The following is a 14,965-nucleotide window of genomic DNA, read 5'->3' on the forward strand; positions in this document are numbered from 1 at the left end:
GGAGTAATATTTTTCATATGTTGTAAGAAGTCACGTATTGCTTCTGTTTTTTTTCTTTTGGAGCAAATGACTCAAAACTGTTCTTATTGTTCTAACTAGTGAAGCATTAATTAAGTGAAATGTTGGAGAGATAAAAGAGAAATTTAGACATATACAACTCATTATACTCACCCGTCTCATATTATTAGTCGTGGTTATTAAAAATAGTTATCTCAAATGATTTGTCATTTTAGAAGTTCAAGACAAAATTGATTATTTTTTTCCTTTTTTATCCTTAATAATAATTGTTCTTCAAGATGGAGAAAATACATTAATAGAGTAAATATTCAATGAAGAGAGATTTTTATCTTAAGACGTGAATAAGGATAAAATAGTCTAATCCCTTTCTTAATTAATATTTCTCAAGGAACGCATAAAAGAAAAATACAACTATTAAGAGTCATGTGCACAGTTGTATTAGTTGGTTAAGTGCACGTGTGAGCTAGTTAAAATGTGTATATGTACTGTTGCTTCTATGAATGAGAATACAGCGCTCAATTTCATTTTCTTTTGGTCATTCTCTCTTTTATCTTCTCTCTGCTATCTTCTAGAAAGTGCGATGACCTGCAATGGAGGTTCCTCATCTTAACAACAACATATAATATGAAACAGAAGGAGTAATTAATCAAGCCTATTAAAATATCTTTAATTTATTTTTTATGTGTATACAAAAATCATAAAAGACTTAAAATATGGACCTTTAATTAGGTAGTATTTCTGAAAGTGGAGAGTGCGTGGGAGTAGTGCTTAAAAATGGCTTAATTGAGAACATACAATATCTTCCAAGTTCCAACAAACCATGTGAAGCATCTTACAATATTAAATTTTAATGAACTACAAACGTTTCAAGTTTGTGTAATTAATGAAGGTAATAACGAGGGTTGTCGCAACAAAAATGGATGCATTTAGTAAAGATAGAAATTATATACTCCCTCTGTTCCAGTTTATATGAACATATTTTTTTTTGGTTCATTCCAAAAAAATGAGCCTTTTCTAAATTTGGGAATAATTTAGATTAAATCTACAATTTTATCCTTAGTGAGAAGCTTTTATAACCACACAATTGCTCTATCCCTTTTTGACTTATTTAGGACTACATATTCCAAAAGACTTCATTTTTTCTTAAACTTCATACCCAGTCAAATATGTTCACATAAATTAAAACGGAGGGAGTATATATGAGCTGCTAACATCAAAATTTTAATATGAAGGACCAACCATATATGTATATATAGCAGGTCTCAATTGGCTACAAAAACTAATACGAAATTCCACACAATCAAAAAAAAAAAAAGATTGATATCAAAACTAAAACCTAAATTAAGACTTAAGGCAACGAAAATAAGATTGTTTCTTGAGTTCATCCCTTGGAGTTCTTGATTCTTTCCTCATGGAAAAAATCAAGCAAAACAGTACTCTTGCATTTAGGGCATTTTGGCTCATGCACTGATAGCATAACATACATTAAACATCTAGGGCATCCCACAAGCATCATGGAAGTTGTCTCTGGGCTGCTAGGGTAACCGATAAACTGATCGTCGGGGCTCGGTTCTCGAGAAACACATGAGCTGGCTGCTGGTGATGATCTCTCCATTGAAGAAGAAGATGATGATGATCTGCTTGGTGAAGGTGAAACTCCTCTTGCAAAAATTGCCCTTGGTGGTGATAAGTTCAGCTTCAAGTCAAGCATTGCATGCCTCTCGTTGCTATAGTTCATTTTATTTTCTTGATACTTTAGCCCAGGAAATCCTATATCATATATATAATACAAAAAAAATTAGAAAAAGAAACAAATAACTGCTTGGACTAAAAATAGCTGACGGATGTAAAATATATGTATAATTCATGTTAATATGTATATAACTATGTATAAATAGTGTATAATCTATGCATACCAGCTTGAAAAAGTAAACAGTAAATCTACTCATGATATATTTTTGTAACGATCCTATAATTAAAGAATTAACCTAGATAAGTATGAGAAAAAAAGAACCAAGATTAAGAATAAATAAATAAAAAGAGATGTGACCATGTCAAGAAGATAAAATTACCTTGATGAGAAGAGTTGACAATTTACCTAATAGTAGATCAAGATTTGTAGCCAATGTAGAGAGTGAGAATTGAGGGGAAGAAAGTAAGCTTGGAGTGGGAGGAAAGAGCCTAAGTTGGCCAAGATTTATATAGTAAGTTAGAAGAAAGAGAAGTTATGATGTTTGTTAAGTGCAGAATTAATTGTGATTGCGACTTGGATACAGTAGGACTACGTGGAATATTATTGAGAAGGCTAGAGGAGTTGAAAACTTTAACTTAGGTACAAGTAATGAAGAAGAATTCGGTAAAGCAGTTAAAAAGAGTAAATTTCATGTGGCAGAGATAAATAGCGGTTTGAATTATTTATTAGATTCGGGTAGATTATTGAGATATAGTAAATTTTTGCAACTTTATATAAAGTCCAGAGAAGGTTTCCCTTCAATATATGCTGTAATTGTAGGCTTATAAATTAAATCTCATTAAAAGTCTAACCGCTGTGATCATTTTAATATATAAAGCTGAGGGACGATTTCATTAAAATCTAGGAAAATATCGCTTTGTCAGGAGTAGAAGCCTATTACTACTATTTACTATGAGCCCGTTTGACTTAGCTGATTTAGAATAGCTGATAAGCAGTAAGTGCTGAAGCTAATTTAAAAAATAAGCAGTTACGTGTTGAATAGAAGTGCTGAAATTAATAATAAGTAACTGAAGAACTGGGTATACAAAGAGTTTTGTTTTAAAAAGAAGTATTTTAGGGATAGAATGGTAAATATTTTGGTCAAACTTAAAGTGTTTATAAGCTGAAATTTGATAAGTTGGGGGGACCAACTTATGGCTCTTGGCTTATTTTTGGCTTATAAGCACTTAACTTATAAGCACTTTTAATTTTACCAAATGCGTAGATAAGCCAAAAAGTGCTTATAAGCCAGTTTGACCAGCTTATAAGCTTAGCCAAACACCCTCTATAATGGAAATGATACACTCTGTAAATCCAGATTAGGTGTGGACGTGTTAAATGAGTATTAATATGACACCTTAGACATATGAAGTTCTATTGGGATGAGTATGGATGGAAATAGTTGTTTTGAAATCAAGACGGAAAGTGGGGTGCATAAGATTCGATAAAAATCGAATAAGCCTGATTCCATGAAATTCTGTTAGGAAGTTGAGAAAACTCAAAACATCAAAGTTGTATCCCTTTGAAATACCTTTCCAATAATATATTGTGAATCCCGAATAAATCTTTGTACAAAATGTTATGTGCGTTTCACTGGACAATGTGCAGTGTGTGCGCTCAAGTGCGCGACCGCGCACCTGTGGCAATGCCACTGTGATGACCCGATAGATCATCTTATGAATTACAACCAACTTCTATGTTCCGAAGCTTTAAAAACCTTATTTTATCCTTTCTCGATTTGCATGCGCAGTTCGGACGTATTTCCAGAAAGTTTTTATGTTGAAGTTGATAAAAATAAGTATTTTTGATTAAAAACTTTATTTGAGTTGACTTCGGTGAATATTTTTGGTAAACGGATCCGGATTCATGTTTTGACAGTCCTGTGGGTCCGTATCAAAATATGGGACCTGGGCGTATGCCCGGAATCGGAATTGGTGGTCCCTAGCTCAAGTTATGAATTTTTGTTGAAAATTGAGAGTCTAAAAATTTAATGGTTTTTAAGAAATTCTTAATGTTTGATCTTGTTGGTATGGGGTCTGTATTTTGGTTCCAGAGCTTGGTACAGGTTCAATACAATATTTAAGACTTGTCTGTGAAATTTGATGAAAAATGGAATTGGTTTGACATGATTCGGACGTTCGGTTGAGAAAATAGAAATTTCAAAGTGTTCTTGAGAATTTCATTCTATTTGGTGCTAAACTCGTGTTTCTAGGTGTTATTTTGGCGATTTGATCACGCGAACAAGTTCGTATGATGTGTTAAGACTTGTGTGCATGTTTGGTTTGGAGCCCAGAAGGCTCGGGTGAGTTTCGGATAGGCTACGGAGTGATTTGAACTTGAAAAAGAATTGCTGGTGTAACTGAGCAGGTTGCGGGCCTCTGATCTCGCATTTGCCAGATGTGGCATCACAATTGCGATCTTTGAGGGGTCCGCATTTGCGAGGAGGAGCTGGGCCAGCAGTATTCGCAATTGGTCACAATTGCAGAAGATCAGGCTCGCATTTGCGAGACTTTCTTCGCATTTGCAATGAAAGCAGGAATGGGGAGACCTTCGCATTTGCGATAGGTTCTTCGCATTTGCGGGGCTCGCATTTGCGAACCCCAAGTCGCAAATGTGATACCTGCAACTGATCAAAAATGACTTTTGGACGGGATGTTTCATTCATTCTTCAAATTTTCAAAACCAAAAACACAAGAGGCGATTTTCCAAAGACTTCTTCTTCCCCAAATCATAGGTAAGTAATTCTTAACTAGTTTCTTTTAATCTTTCACGGTGTTTTACAAGATTTCAACCTAGAATCTAAGGTGTTCATGGTGGAATTTGGGATTTTTGGGTAGAAACTAGGGATTTCCAAATTTGGGGATTTTGACCTCAAATTGAGGTCGGATTCCAAAACCAGTTGTATATCCGGACTCGGGGGTAAATGAGTAATCGTGTTTTGGTTTGAATTTCGAGTTTAGACCAAGTGGGCCTGGGTGTTTACTTTTGTTAACTTTTCAATAATGACCTAAATTGAGTCCTTTAATATCGTGCGTGATTCCTAAGGCTTACTTTGAAACGTTTGGTTGGTAATTTGCTAGATATTGTTGGTTCGAAGGCGTGTTTGAAAGGCAAAGCTGTAATTGAGTTTTAAGTGGCCTTTGATTCGAGGTAAGTGGCTTGCCTAACCTTGTATGGGGGAATTCCCCTTAGGATTTGGTACTATATGATATATGAGCATCGTGTACGTGAGGTGACGAGTGCGTACACGAGCTATTTGTTGAAAACCCCCATTTTCATTAAGCAAATATCTGTTTTTCCTTTAATTGAGCAACACTAGCATATGTAATAATCCTGTTTAGTTTAAGAAATCATGCCTACACGCTTTAACTATCTTAACTGCCTATCTGAACTCTGTGCAGCATGTTTTAGTGAAATTTCTTGTTCCTCCTTGACTCGGACTGTCTAAATTGCGGTTTCTTGTTGTAATTGTTATCTCTGTTTGGTTGAGCTGCATATTTACTTTGGGATTATGGAGCGGTATTGCGAGAGATCCTCTTGTACTGCATATTTATATTGGGACTACGGAACGGTATTCCGGGAGATCCCCCAGCACTGCATATTTACTTTGGGACTACGGAACAGTATTTCGGGAGGTCCCCTGCATATTTACATTTGGGACTATGGAACGGTATTCAGGGAGATTCCCATGTTGCTATTACTGTATTCTGAGTTGTTGGTTCCATTGAGTTCTATTCCTATTAAATTTCCGTATTTATTTTATTGTAATAAATAAAATTGTAATATTTACTAGTATATTTCCGTACTTATTTTATTGTAATATTTAATTTTAATATTCTTTCTGTCTTATTTCATTATATTTACCAGTAGGGCCCTAACCTGATCTCGTCACTACTCGACCGAAGTTAGGCTTGGCACTTACTGGTACTGTTATGGTGTACTCATGCCCTTTCCTGCATATATTTTCCGTGTACAGATCCATGTACTAGCTATCAGCCTCGAATCTAGATGTGTGGTTGCTGCTTCAAGGTACATCTGCCGTGTCCGCAGACCTCGAAGTCCCCTTCTATCCCCTATGTTCATTTTCTTCTTTTCCGTAGAAATGATGTATAGAACAGTTAGGACTTCTTAGAAGCTTGTGACATTGTGACTTTCCGAGTTTTGGGAAAAGTGATTATTGTATATGCCAAGCGGCACGTTTTTGCTTATTAACTATATTCGTTAGCTGTTATCTTTGTATTTTTATTTCATTTCCGCAATATTAGACTTACGTAATCGTAGGGACTAGGTTCCGTCACGATAATTCACGGAGGGAGAAACTTGGGTCGTGATAGCCACTGCCTTTGATGCGCGTTCAGGTGCGTGGTTGGGCCTTCAGCTGAGTGGAGGCACACCCGGAAAGTCATTTTAAAAGACCTACTTCGTCACCCACACCCCAAAACACAAAAACTTGCTATAGAAAGGAAACTCTCAAGAACCTAACTCCTTAAAGGTCCCTCCACCATCCAAGGTAAATTCTAATAGTGATTCTAAGTTAATTTCAATTCTCCAACACCTTTTAAATATGAGTAACCCCTTTAAATCATTAGATATCTGATTGGGACATCATGGTTGAGAAAAGAAACCTTAGAACTCGAATTCAAGAGGACTGAATAAATGATTATAGACTCTAAGTTCATGAGATATGAGTTGATGGGTTTAATAGAAAAGCATGAACGATTATAGGTTTGGGTTGTTGATTTTTTATTATTGGTTAAGGGTGTTGTTTAACTTAAGGGCGAAGAAGAATGATATTGATTATAAGAAAATTGAGATGTTAGAATTTATCTAGGAGCAAGAGAATGGGTTGTTAGGTGTAGAAACACCATTAATGAGGGCTATGAGGCTTTACGCCCATAAGGTGTTTGATAAAATGCCTAAGTGACCAAAACAAGGGTATTATTGCTAATATGGAATCTCTTTGACTTGTATTGATATAGATTAAAGATTAAAGGGTTGGCGAATGTTGTATTATGCTCAAGAGCAGGAAGTTAAGGTACGTGAGGCTAACTCTTTATGTTTGTGAATGTTAATAAGTTTTCCTACACTAAGTTTCTTTTACAACGTTACTAATTACCTCAGAAATATAGTTAAGCTTAGTTCCTTGAATAGTTATAGAACTTCTATTCTCTAGCTTCATAACTCGTTCATGACTTTCATTCTGAACGTTGTGAGCTCAGTACGTAATCAATATAGACTTAGGTTTGATGCCCATGAGTCTCAGTCTAGATTACTTAGCATGTCATAAACAGTTGAAGCTTCAGTTCTCATAATCAGTTCATGAATACATGTCTCGATCTAGTCCTATTCAGTATTCTAGTATCATATAACTCAGTATGGCTCAGTATTTTCAGTATCATGTGTTGCAGTATGATTCTCAGTTTCTGATTTTAAATCCCTGAATATTGAACACCCGTATTTGGGCCTAAGGCCGCAGTTTATGCTTTATGCATTTTTGGGCCTGAGGCCGCAGTTCATGCTTTATGCATCTTTGGGTCTGATGCCGCAGTTCATGCTTTATGCATCTTTGGGCCTGAGGCCGCAGTTCATGTTTTATGCATCTTCGTTGCAGTTCATGCTTTATGCATCTTTGGGCCTGAGGCCGCAGTTTGTATTTTATACATCTTTGAGCCTGAGGCCACAGTTATATGTATACGTATACTTGGGCCCGAGGTCGCAGCTTGTGCATATATATATTGGGCCTAAGGCCGTAGTTTGTTTATTCAAATAAACAAGTGGTTCATCATTCTGAAGAGGGAATATTCATATCCTTACTTCCTTTGTTCAGTTTAATTATCAGTTAATAGTTATCAGTTATCAGTTATCCGTTCAGTTCTCAGTTATCAGTTTTCAGTTTAGTTTCAGTTTCAGCATTTACAGTTTTTTCTTTTAGTTTCTTTACATAACAGTGCAATTCAAATGCATTGACACCTAATTTGCCCGAAGCCTGCATCTCACGATGCAGATAATGATTTACAGGTTGACGATTCAGAGCGGTAGGATTCTTGTACCAGCTATTAGGTGAGCCCCAGTTCTTTCAGAGCATTGCCATTACTATTCAGTCTTTCAGTATTTATAGACAGTCAGTATTTTCAGAACTTCATTAGAGGCTTCACAAACTAGAGTAACACTTAGACTGAGTCACAGGCTCTTCATGTTAAGCAATATTGCTACAGATAGGTTTCAGACTTATATTAGTGTTTTCGCACTTCATGATTTATATCATTCAGACTTTCAGTATATCAGCATGTGTTAGTTTTTGTTCAGCATTCAGTATATTATGATATCAAATATTGATTCAGCGAGTCAGTTAGTTCACTCGGTTACATATAGTCAAGCACTGGGTGCCATGTTACGTCCAGGTCAGATTCGGGGTATGACAGAAAATATCATCATGATGTTATTTAAGGGCTAACTATACATTTTAATTCCACATGCCACCTCTATTATAAGTTTTAAAGAAGAGTTTTTTGGGCATCCAACCATATCAGTAAACAAATAACATGTATTTTCAAACAAAGGTTGTCTTGACAAAATCCGATTCAGCCATTATTACAATTTAACCTGCTTATTTTCCAATTCAATTGTCATGTTTATCGAGTTACTTGTTTATACTTATCATAGAAATTTACTTGCACTTAGTGTTTGAGCAAATAAATGCTAAATCAATTAATGATGAATTAAAGGGCGAATCTTAGTTGAACTTAATAAATTCTGGACCGAATAAAATGGAGCACTTGTGAAACGAGTAGTGCTCAAAAACATTGAATAGTGGATTTAATACACTATGAATGACAATAAATATGATAGCATAAATATGTAATAAATGTAAATAATGGCGATGAATGTAATGAGAAAGGATCTACCACCCAATGATTATATGATTGGGATGTTCCTCTTCTCTATCTGCGATGTGGAAAGTGAGAAATCAGGATGGGTATGGAATCTTAGATTTATGGATAAAGTTTGAACAACGTGTGCTTCAACAATATTATCAACGAAACAAGACAACTTTTGGATATTCTCTTTTGTCCACCTTTACAATGTGTTTTTTTTCAAAAGTTAGAAGATCCCCTTTTTGTTCCCTATCCTTTCCTATTTATAAGGGATATTCCCCAAAAACCCTAAAAAGTACAGCATAAAGAATATCCAAAAGAATATTCGTTATGTCCACTTCTGAACCTATGCTATCGTTACTCTTTCATCTCGGCTGCCCGCTTTTGGCACCAGCCTTTGTGAGAACGACCTTCAATCGTTATACCATGGCCGATCCCGTCCTTTGTCTTACTTATCCGTTATCGCTGAGTCACCAAATTTGGAGCTATACACTAAGCTTATCAGGCGTGATTTTGTTAAATAAATTTTTATACCATCACTGGATAAAAAAAATAGTCGGTTACGGCTTGAATGCCTACCCTTTGGCCCGTGGTCATTATCGTGCTATATTTTCGTTGTGTAACCTAACCTAGTTAAATCATTACATTAATGGAGCACATGTCGAGTACTCTCTTAATTTGATGTTTTCATATTTTTAATGTCACAAGAAAAAATGTTTACCTAATCTTTAATGGTTAATTTTTAGTAAGGGTGGCAAACGGGAGGATCATGTCAAATATGAGCGGATCAAAATGGATAAATTATCTGATCGACCTATATTTAGTACGGATAGAAAATGTGTTAACCGGCCGATAATATAGTTTTTATCCATATTTGACCTATTTTTTAAAAAGTTCATTATCTAACCCATATTTTAGTGGATAATATGGATGTATAACTATTTTTAATCCATTTTGTCACCTCTAATTCTCAACTTCATCTCCTAACATTGCCATACGTGTTCATGAAAACTTTAACCCAATACCAGAGGTAGATGTAGGATTTAAGGCCTATGGTTTGTTTAACCTTTAAGGTTCTTGGCATTGAAATGTTATACATCCTGAAATAGTATTTATTATAATTATAATTAATTTTAAATTTATGCTTCCTGCCAAAAATATTGCGTTTGAATGAACCTAGTAACTTATAACTTATTAAAACACAGAGATAAGGAAATTTCTGATTTTACTTTCTTGAATCAAAAGTGTTGTACATAGTAGTGTATTTATCCGGTAACAAAAAAAGATGGAATCTCTTGAATACTCAAATGCCCATGAGCAGCCCATACTAGTGGATTTGTTTAATTTTGTCTGGTACTATGTACTATTTTTGTTAAAAGTAGTGCCATATTTTTTCTTGCCGTTGGAGGATGTGGAGCATGTGGGAATATTGTCATATTCTGTCTGGTCATTTTCCCTTACTTTATCCACAAACCCATTCAACTTCCCAATATCCCCCCTCAAGTTAGAGGGGCTCGAAGAGACTCCCAGCTTGCTAATTATCGAGTGATGAGCAGGCCCGTGGAGGGGTTTAGTAAATATATCTGCAAGCTGGGATGAGGATGGGACAAACGAGAGAGAGATGAGTCCGGCTACAAATTGTTGTCGGACAAAATGACAATCGAGCTCAACATGTCTTGTGCGCTCGTGGAACACTTGATTTTTTGTGATGTGGATAGTTGCTTGACTGTCGGAGTGAATTGGGATTGGAAGAGATGGTGCTACTGATAGATCCTCTAATAGACGTACCAACTAAGTGATTTCAGCGACTACCCGACGCATCGATCGATACTACGCTTCAGCGGATGAAAGGGAAATTGAGATTTGTTTCTTGGATTTCCAAGATATAGGTGAACCCCCAATATTTATGAAAACCCCGCTTACAGAACGATGAGAATGTAAACGATGAGAATTCGGGCATGATGCCCAATCCGAGTCACAAAAGGTAACTAGGCAAAAAGAGGCCTCAGATGCCATAAAAAGGCCTATCCCCGGGTTTCCTAAAAAGTATTTAAGGCATCTGATTGCAGCATCAAAGTGAGGTCTTCGGGGGTCTTGCATGAATTGACTTAGATGTTGCACTGTGAATGATAAATTGGGCCGGGTATGCATTAAAAAATTTAACTTTTCCAAAATTCTCCGGTATGTAGTTGGATCAGCAAGAAGCTCCCCTGAATTGGCATGGAGTTTGCAGTTAGGGTCGAGTGGAGAAGATATTGGCTTTGAATCAATGCAGTCAAATTCTTGTAGCAAATCCATGGTAAATTTTCTCTGACTAAGTATGAGTCCATTTGGTTCTCTGATTATCTCCATACCGAGAAAATAATGTGCATGGCCTAGATCCTTAATTCTAAACTCATGATTAAGAAACTCCTTTAGTCTGCTAAACTCATCAATATCATTCCAAGTAAGGAGTATATCATCAATGTATACAGCCACAATTGACACCTTAGATCCAGAATTCTTAAAAAATAAAGAGTAATCATTTAGTGAATGAGAGTACCTTTTGAAATTCAAAGCTGCTGTGAGTCGAGCATACCATTGTCGTGAAGCTTGACGCAATCCATGAAGAGATTTTTTTCAAAAGGCATACATGATTTGGTGAATGTGGTTGCATATCAGCTGGAAATCTCATGTAAACTTCTTCTTGTAAATCTCTATGTAAGAAAGCGTTGTTAACATCTAGTTGAAAAAGCTCCTAGTTTTTCTTAATTGCAATTGCCAATAAACATCGTATGGTTGTCATTTTTACCACTAGTGAAAATGTTTCATTGAAATCAATTCCTTCACGTTGAATGTCTCCCATAACCACCAGTCGTTCCTTAAGCCTTTCTACTCTTCCATTTGAATTTCTTTACCTTGTACACCCACTTACAAGGCAAAGCTTTCTTCCCTTTCGGTAACTCCACTACTTCCCAAGTCTTATTTTGTTCTAAAGCTGCAAATTCTGTAGCCATAGCTTCTAGCTGTCCTGGGTATAAAGCAGCCTGTGAATAGGAAGTTGGCTCTGAAATATGTATTACAGAATTGAGTATATTCTGATTGGTAAGAGTTAAGGCTGCAAAAGGTAGAATAGTGGGAGAAGGAGGTGAAAGAAAACAAGAATCTGTGTGATCAGATAAAATCACGGTATTGCAGACATAATCACTTAGATAAGATGGAGTTTGATGAGGCTTGCTGGATCTCCTAAGTATAGTATACAACATTGGTGAAGCTTAAGGAGTATTAGGTGGATGTTGGATATGAGTAGGATGAAAAGAACTAGGGTAGTTTTGTGATTCTGTCTCTGAAAGTTCCGAATGACCTGGATGTTTGGGAGATGTAGGATCTGGAGGAGATTGATTATGTGTATTGATGCAGGGAGATGGAGTGTATGTGTTATTGACCGGAACATGGGAGGATCAATCTGAGATGAAAAAGGAAAGACATGTTCATAAAAGATCACATTTCTAGACACAAAATACTTTTTATATTGAAAGTCGAGCAATTTGTAACCCTTCTTTCCAAAAGGGTAACCCAAGAATACGCAAGGCACGGATCTAGGATCTAATTTAGACCTTTGTTGTGATAGAGTGGAAGTATAGTATAAACAACCAAAGACTCTTAAAGAAGAATAATCAGAAAACTTTCCAAACAACTTCTTATAAGGTGTTTTTGAATGTAGAACTTTGGAGGGAAACCTATTAATAAGAAAAGTGGTTGTAAGAAGGCAATCTCCCCAATAGAAAACTGGCAAATGTGATTGAAAAAGAAGGGCTCTACATGTTTCAAGTAAGTGTCTATGTTTCCTCTCTACAACCTCATTTTGTTGAGGGGTAGCCACACAGGTTGTTTGGTGGATAATCCCTTGTAAAGAAAAAAAATGTGATGTTGAGCTGCTAAAACCTAGCTCAAAAGCATTATCCGGCCTTACTATTATAACTTTTGTGTTGAATTGTCTTTCAACCATTGCCAAAAAAATTTGAGAATGGTAAAGGCATTACTTTTGATACTAAGAAGGTATGTCCAAGTTCCTCTACTGTAGTCGTCAACTATAGTTAAAAAATACTTATACCCATCAAGTGTACTTTGTTTATAGGGTCACCAAGTATCTACATGTATATGCTCAAAAATAGAAGTAGAGGAGATTGCACTAGATTGAAATGGCAATTTAGTTTGCCTTTCTAGCTTACATACTTGACATGGATCATGTATTTCAGATGAAAAAGCATTTGGAATAACTGAAATTTTATTCATGTTTGAAAAAGGCATATGCCCGAAACACTAGTGCCAAAGGCTTAGATCAGTGGACCCTTTAAGAAGACTAGGAACTGAATTGGAAATTGCAACATTTACTGGCTGCTTAGCATTGAAGACTGAATTAGAAATTGCAGGATTACTGGGCTGCTTACAATTGACCTTAAATTGAGAAAAATCTTGATTTCTATCCTTAGAACTAGACTAACTAGACTTCAAAATGTATAGACCTTTCTTGACTTCACCAAGAACCAGAAACCTTTTCATTGAAGGGCCCTGTATTATAACACCATATGAAGAGAAAATTAGTAGACAATTAAATTGATTACACAACTTCTGAATAGAGAGTAAGTTGTATCTGAAACTTGGAACATATAAGACATTTGAAAGAATGAGATTTGGAAAAATCCTGACATTTCCCCAATGGGTAACTTTTATCTTGTGTGAGTTAGGTAAGCTAATGTGTAAAGGACTGTTTACTGGCTTTATATTAAACATGATTGATGCATCATATGTCATATATTTTGATGCGCCTGAATCTAAAATCCAGGTGAGGGAATTGATTGAAGAAGAATAAGAAAAGGATTTGGAGTTGGGAAATGCTTTACCAGCACAGTTGGCAGACACTACGGGTTCAGAGTTTTGCTCGTTCTGACCAGCTTTGACCTGTTGAAGTAAGTTAAAAAGTTGATTAAGATGCTCCTGAGTTATAGACTTGTTACCTCTTTAACATTGACTGATTCTGATGGAATCTCTGATCCTGCATATGCTGCATTGCTGTGTGCGACTCCTTGATATTTCTTAGACTTGGTAAACTTAAAATCTGCAGGAAATCCCACAATCTTATAGCATTTTTTGCTGTATGCCCAGATTTCTTACAAAAACTGCATATCAGGTTGTTTCTCCTTCCCTCATTGCTTCCCTTCTGCTTACTTTCAAACTTTCCTTGTATCTGGTTTCCAAACTTGTTTGTGGTAAAGAAAGCAAACTCTCCCGGGTGTTGTGTGACATGAATCTCCCTTTGTTTTTCATCTTGAATGAGAAATGAGTAGGCTTGATTCACGGTTAGGAGAGGAGACATCATTAAGAAGTTATGTTTAACACTTGAATAAGCTTCATTCAGTCCCATGAGGAACTGAATGAGCCTTCCATATTGGTAAGATTTGAGTGACTTAGCTTTGCCACCACATGAGTGTGTACAACTACAATGAACACAAGTGTTCAGGTTATCCAATTCATCCCAAATTTTCTTTACTTTTGTGTAGTACCCAGCTACATCTGATGAACCTTGAGTTAAATCACTTAACTCTTTTTGTAGTTGATATAGTTGAGCCCCACTACATTGGCCAAATCTGTCCTCCAATTTTGTCCAAAGATACTTAGCAGTCTTTGAATAAATAACACTCTCTGCTATCTCCTTGGAGAGTGAGTTGAGTAGCCAAGAAATCACCATGTCCTTGCACCGATTCCAGGCTTGTGAAAGAGTTGAAGTGCCTGCTGGTTCAACAAAACTTCCATCAATGAAGCCTATTTTATTTTTAGCATACAAAGCCATGAGAACTCTTCTTCTCCATACAACATATCCTTTTCCATCAAATATTGAATATACCATGAGCATCCCTGGAAAGACGGAAGAGTGAAAGTAATAAGCATGAGTGGAGTCAATCACAATAATACTCCCTAAATCAAGGGTAGAGGTCTCCTCTGTGGTAGATCCCATGATGAAGAGAGAAAGAAAGGAGATTGAGGATGAAAAATAAAAATTAAAAAAAATCCGCAGAAACCTAAAACATGAACACTGCTCTTGATACCATATTAAAACATAGAGATAAGGAAATTTCTGATTTTATTTTCTTGAATCAAAAGTGTTGTACATAGTAGTGTATTTATCCGGTAACAATAAAAGATGGAATCTCTTGAATACTCAAATGCCCATGAGCAGCCCATACTAGTGGATTTATTTAATTTTGTCTGGTACTATGTACTACTTTTTGTTAAACGTAGTGCCATATTTTTTCTTGTCGTTGGAGGGTGTAGAGCATGTGGGAATATTGTCATATTCTGT

At 36.0% G+C, this 14,965-nt stretch overlaps 1 protein-coding gene and 1 long non-coding RNA gene across 2 annotated transcripts; both read right to left on the reverse strand.

Annotated features, from left to right (window-relative positions):
* Positions 1-1,218: 1,218 nt before the first annotated feature.
* LOC104248450 (uncharacterized) lies at positions 1,219-2,210 on the reverse strand. Its single transcript, XR_716458.2, has 2 exons — positions 2,091-2,210; positions 1,219-1,788 (listed from the first exon to the last, which is right to left on the reverse strand). It is a non-coding gene; the product is annotated as an uncharacterized lncRNA (long non-coding RNA).
* Positions 2,211-10,455: 8,245 nt separating this feature from the next.
* On the reverse strand, positions 10,456-14,620 carry LOC138881558 (uncharacterized). The gene is made up of 8 exons (XM_070161792.1): positions 13,834-14,620; positions 13,623-13,723; positions 13,381-13,566; positions 13,110-13,176; positions 12,956-13,019; positions 11,523-11,850; positions 11,258-11,362; positions 10,456-11,127 (listed from the first exon to the last, which is right to left on the reverse strand). The coding sequence occupies exons 1-8, from the start codon at positions 14,618-14,620 to the stop codon at positions 10,456-10,458; spliced, it is 2,310 nt and encodes a 769-aa protein (XP_070017893.1).
* Positions 14,621-14,965: the final 345 nt, after the last annotated feature.

This window comes from Nicotiana sylvestris, chromosome 11 (genome assembly GCF_000393655.2).
Source record: "Nicotiana sylvestris chromosome 11, ASM39365v2, whole genome shotgun sequence".
Taxonomy (NCBI): domain Eukaryota; kingdom Viridiplantae; phylum Streptophyta; class Magnoliopsida; order Solanales; family Solanaceae; genus Nicotiana; species Nicotiana sylvestris.

Coding starts and splice junctions, on each gene's coding strand:
- LOC138881558 (XM_070161792.1), bottom strand. CDS start 14,620: ATGGGATCTACCACAGAGGAGACCTCTACCCTTGATTTAGGGAGTATT. Junction 13,724..13,833: donor GATACAAGGAAAGTTTGAAA/GTAAGCAGAAGG, acceptor GATTTCCTGCAG/ATTTTAAGTTTACCAAGTCT. Junction 11,128..11,257: donor AACCACATTCACCAAATCAT/GTATGCCTTTTG, acceptor TTATTTTTTAAG/AATTCTGGATCTAAGGTGTC.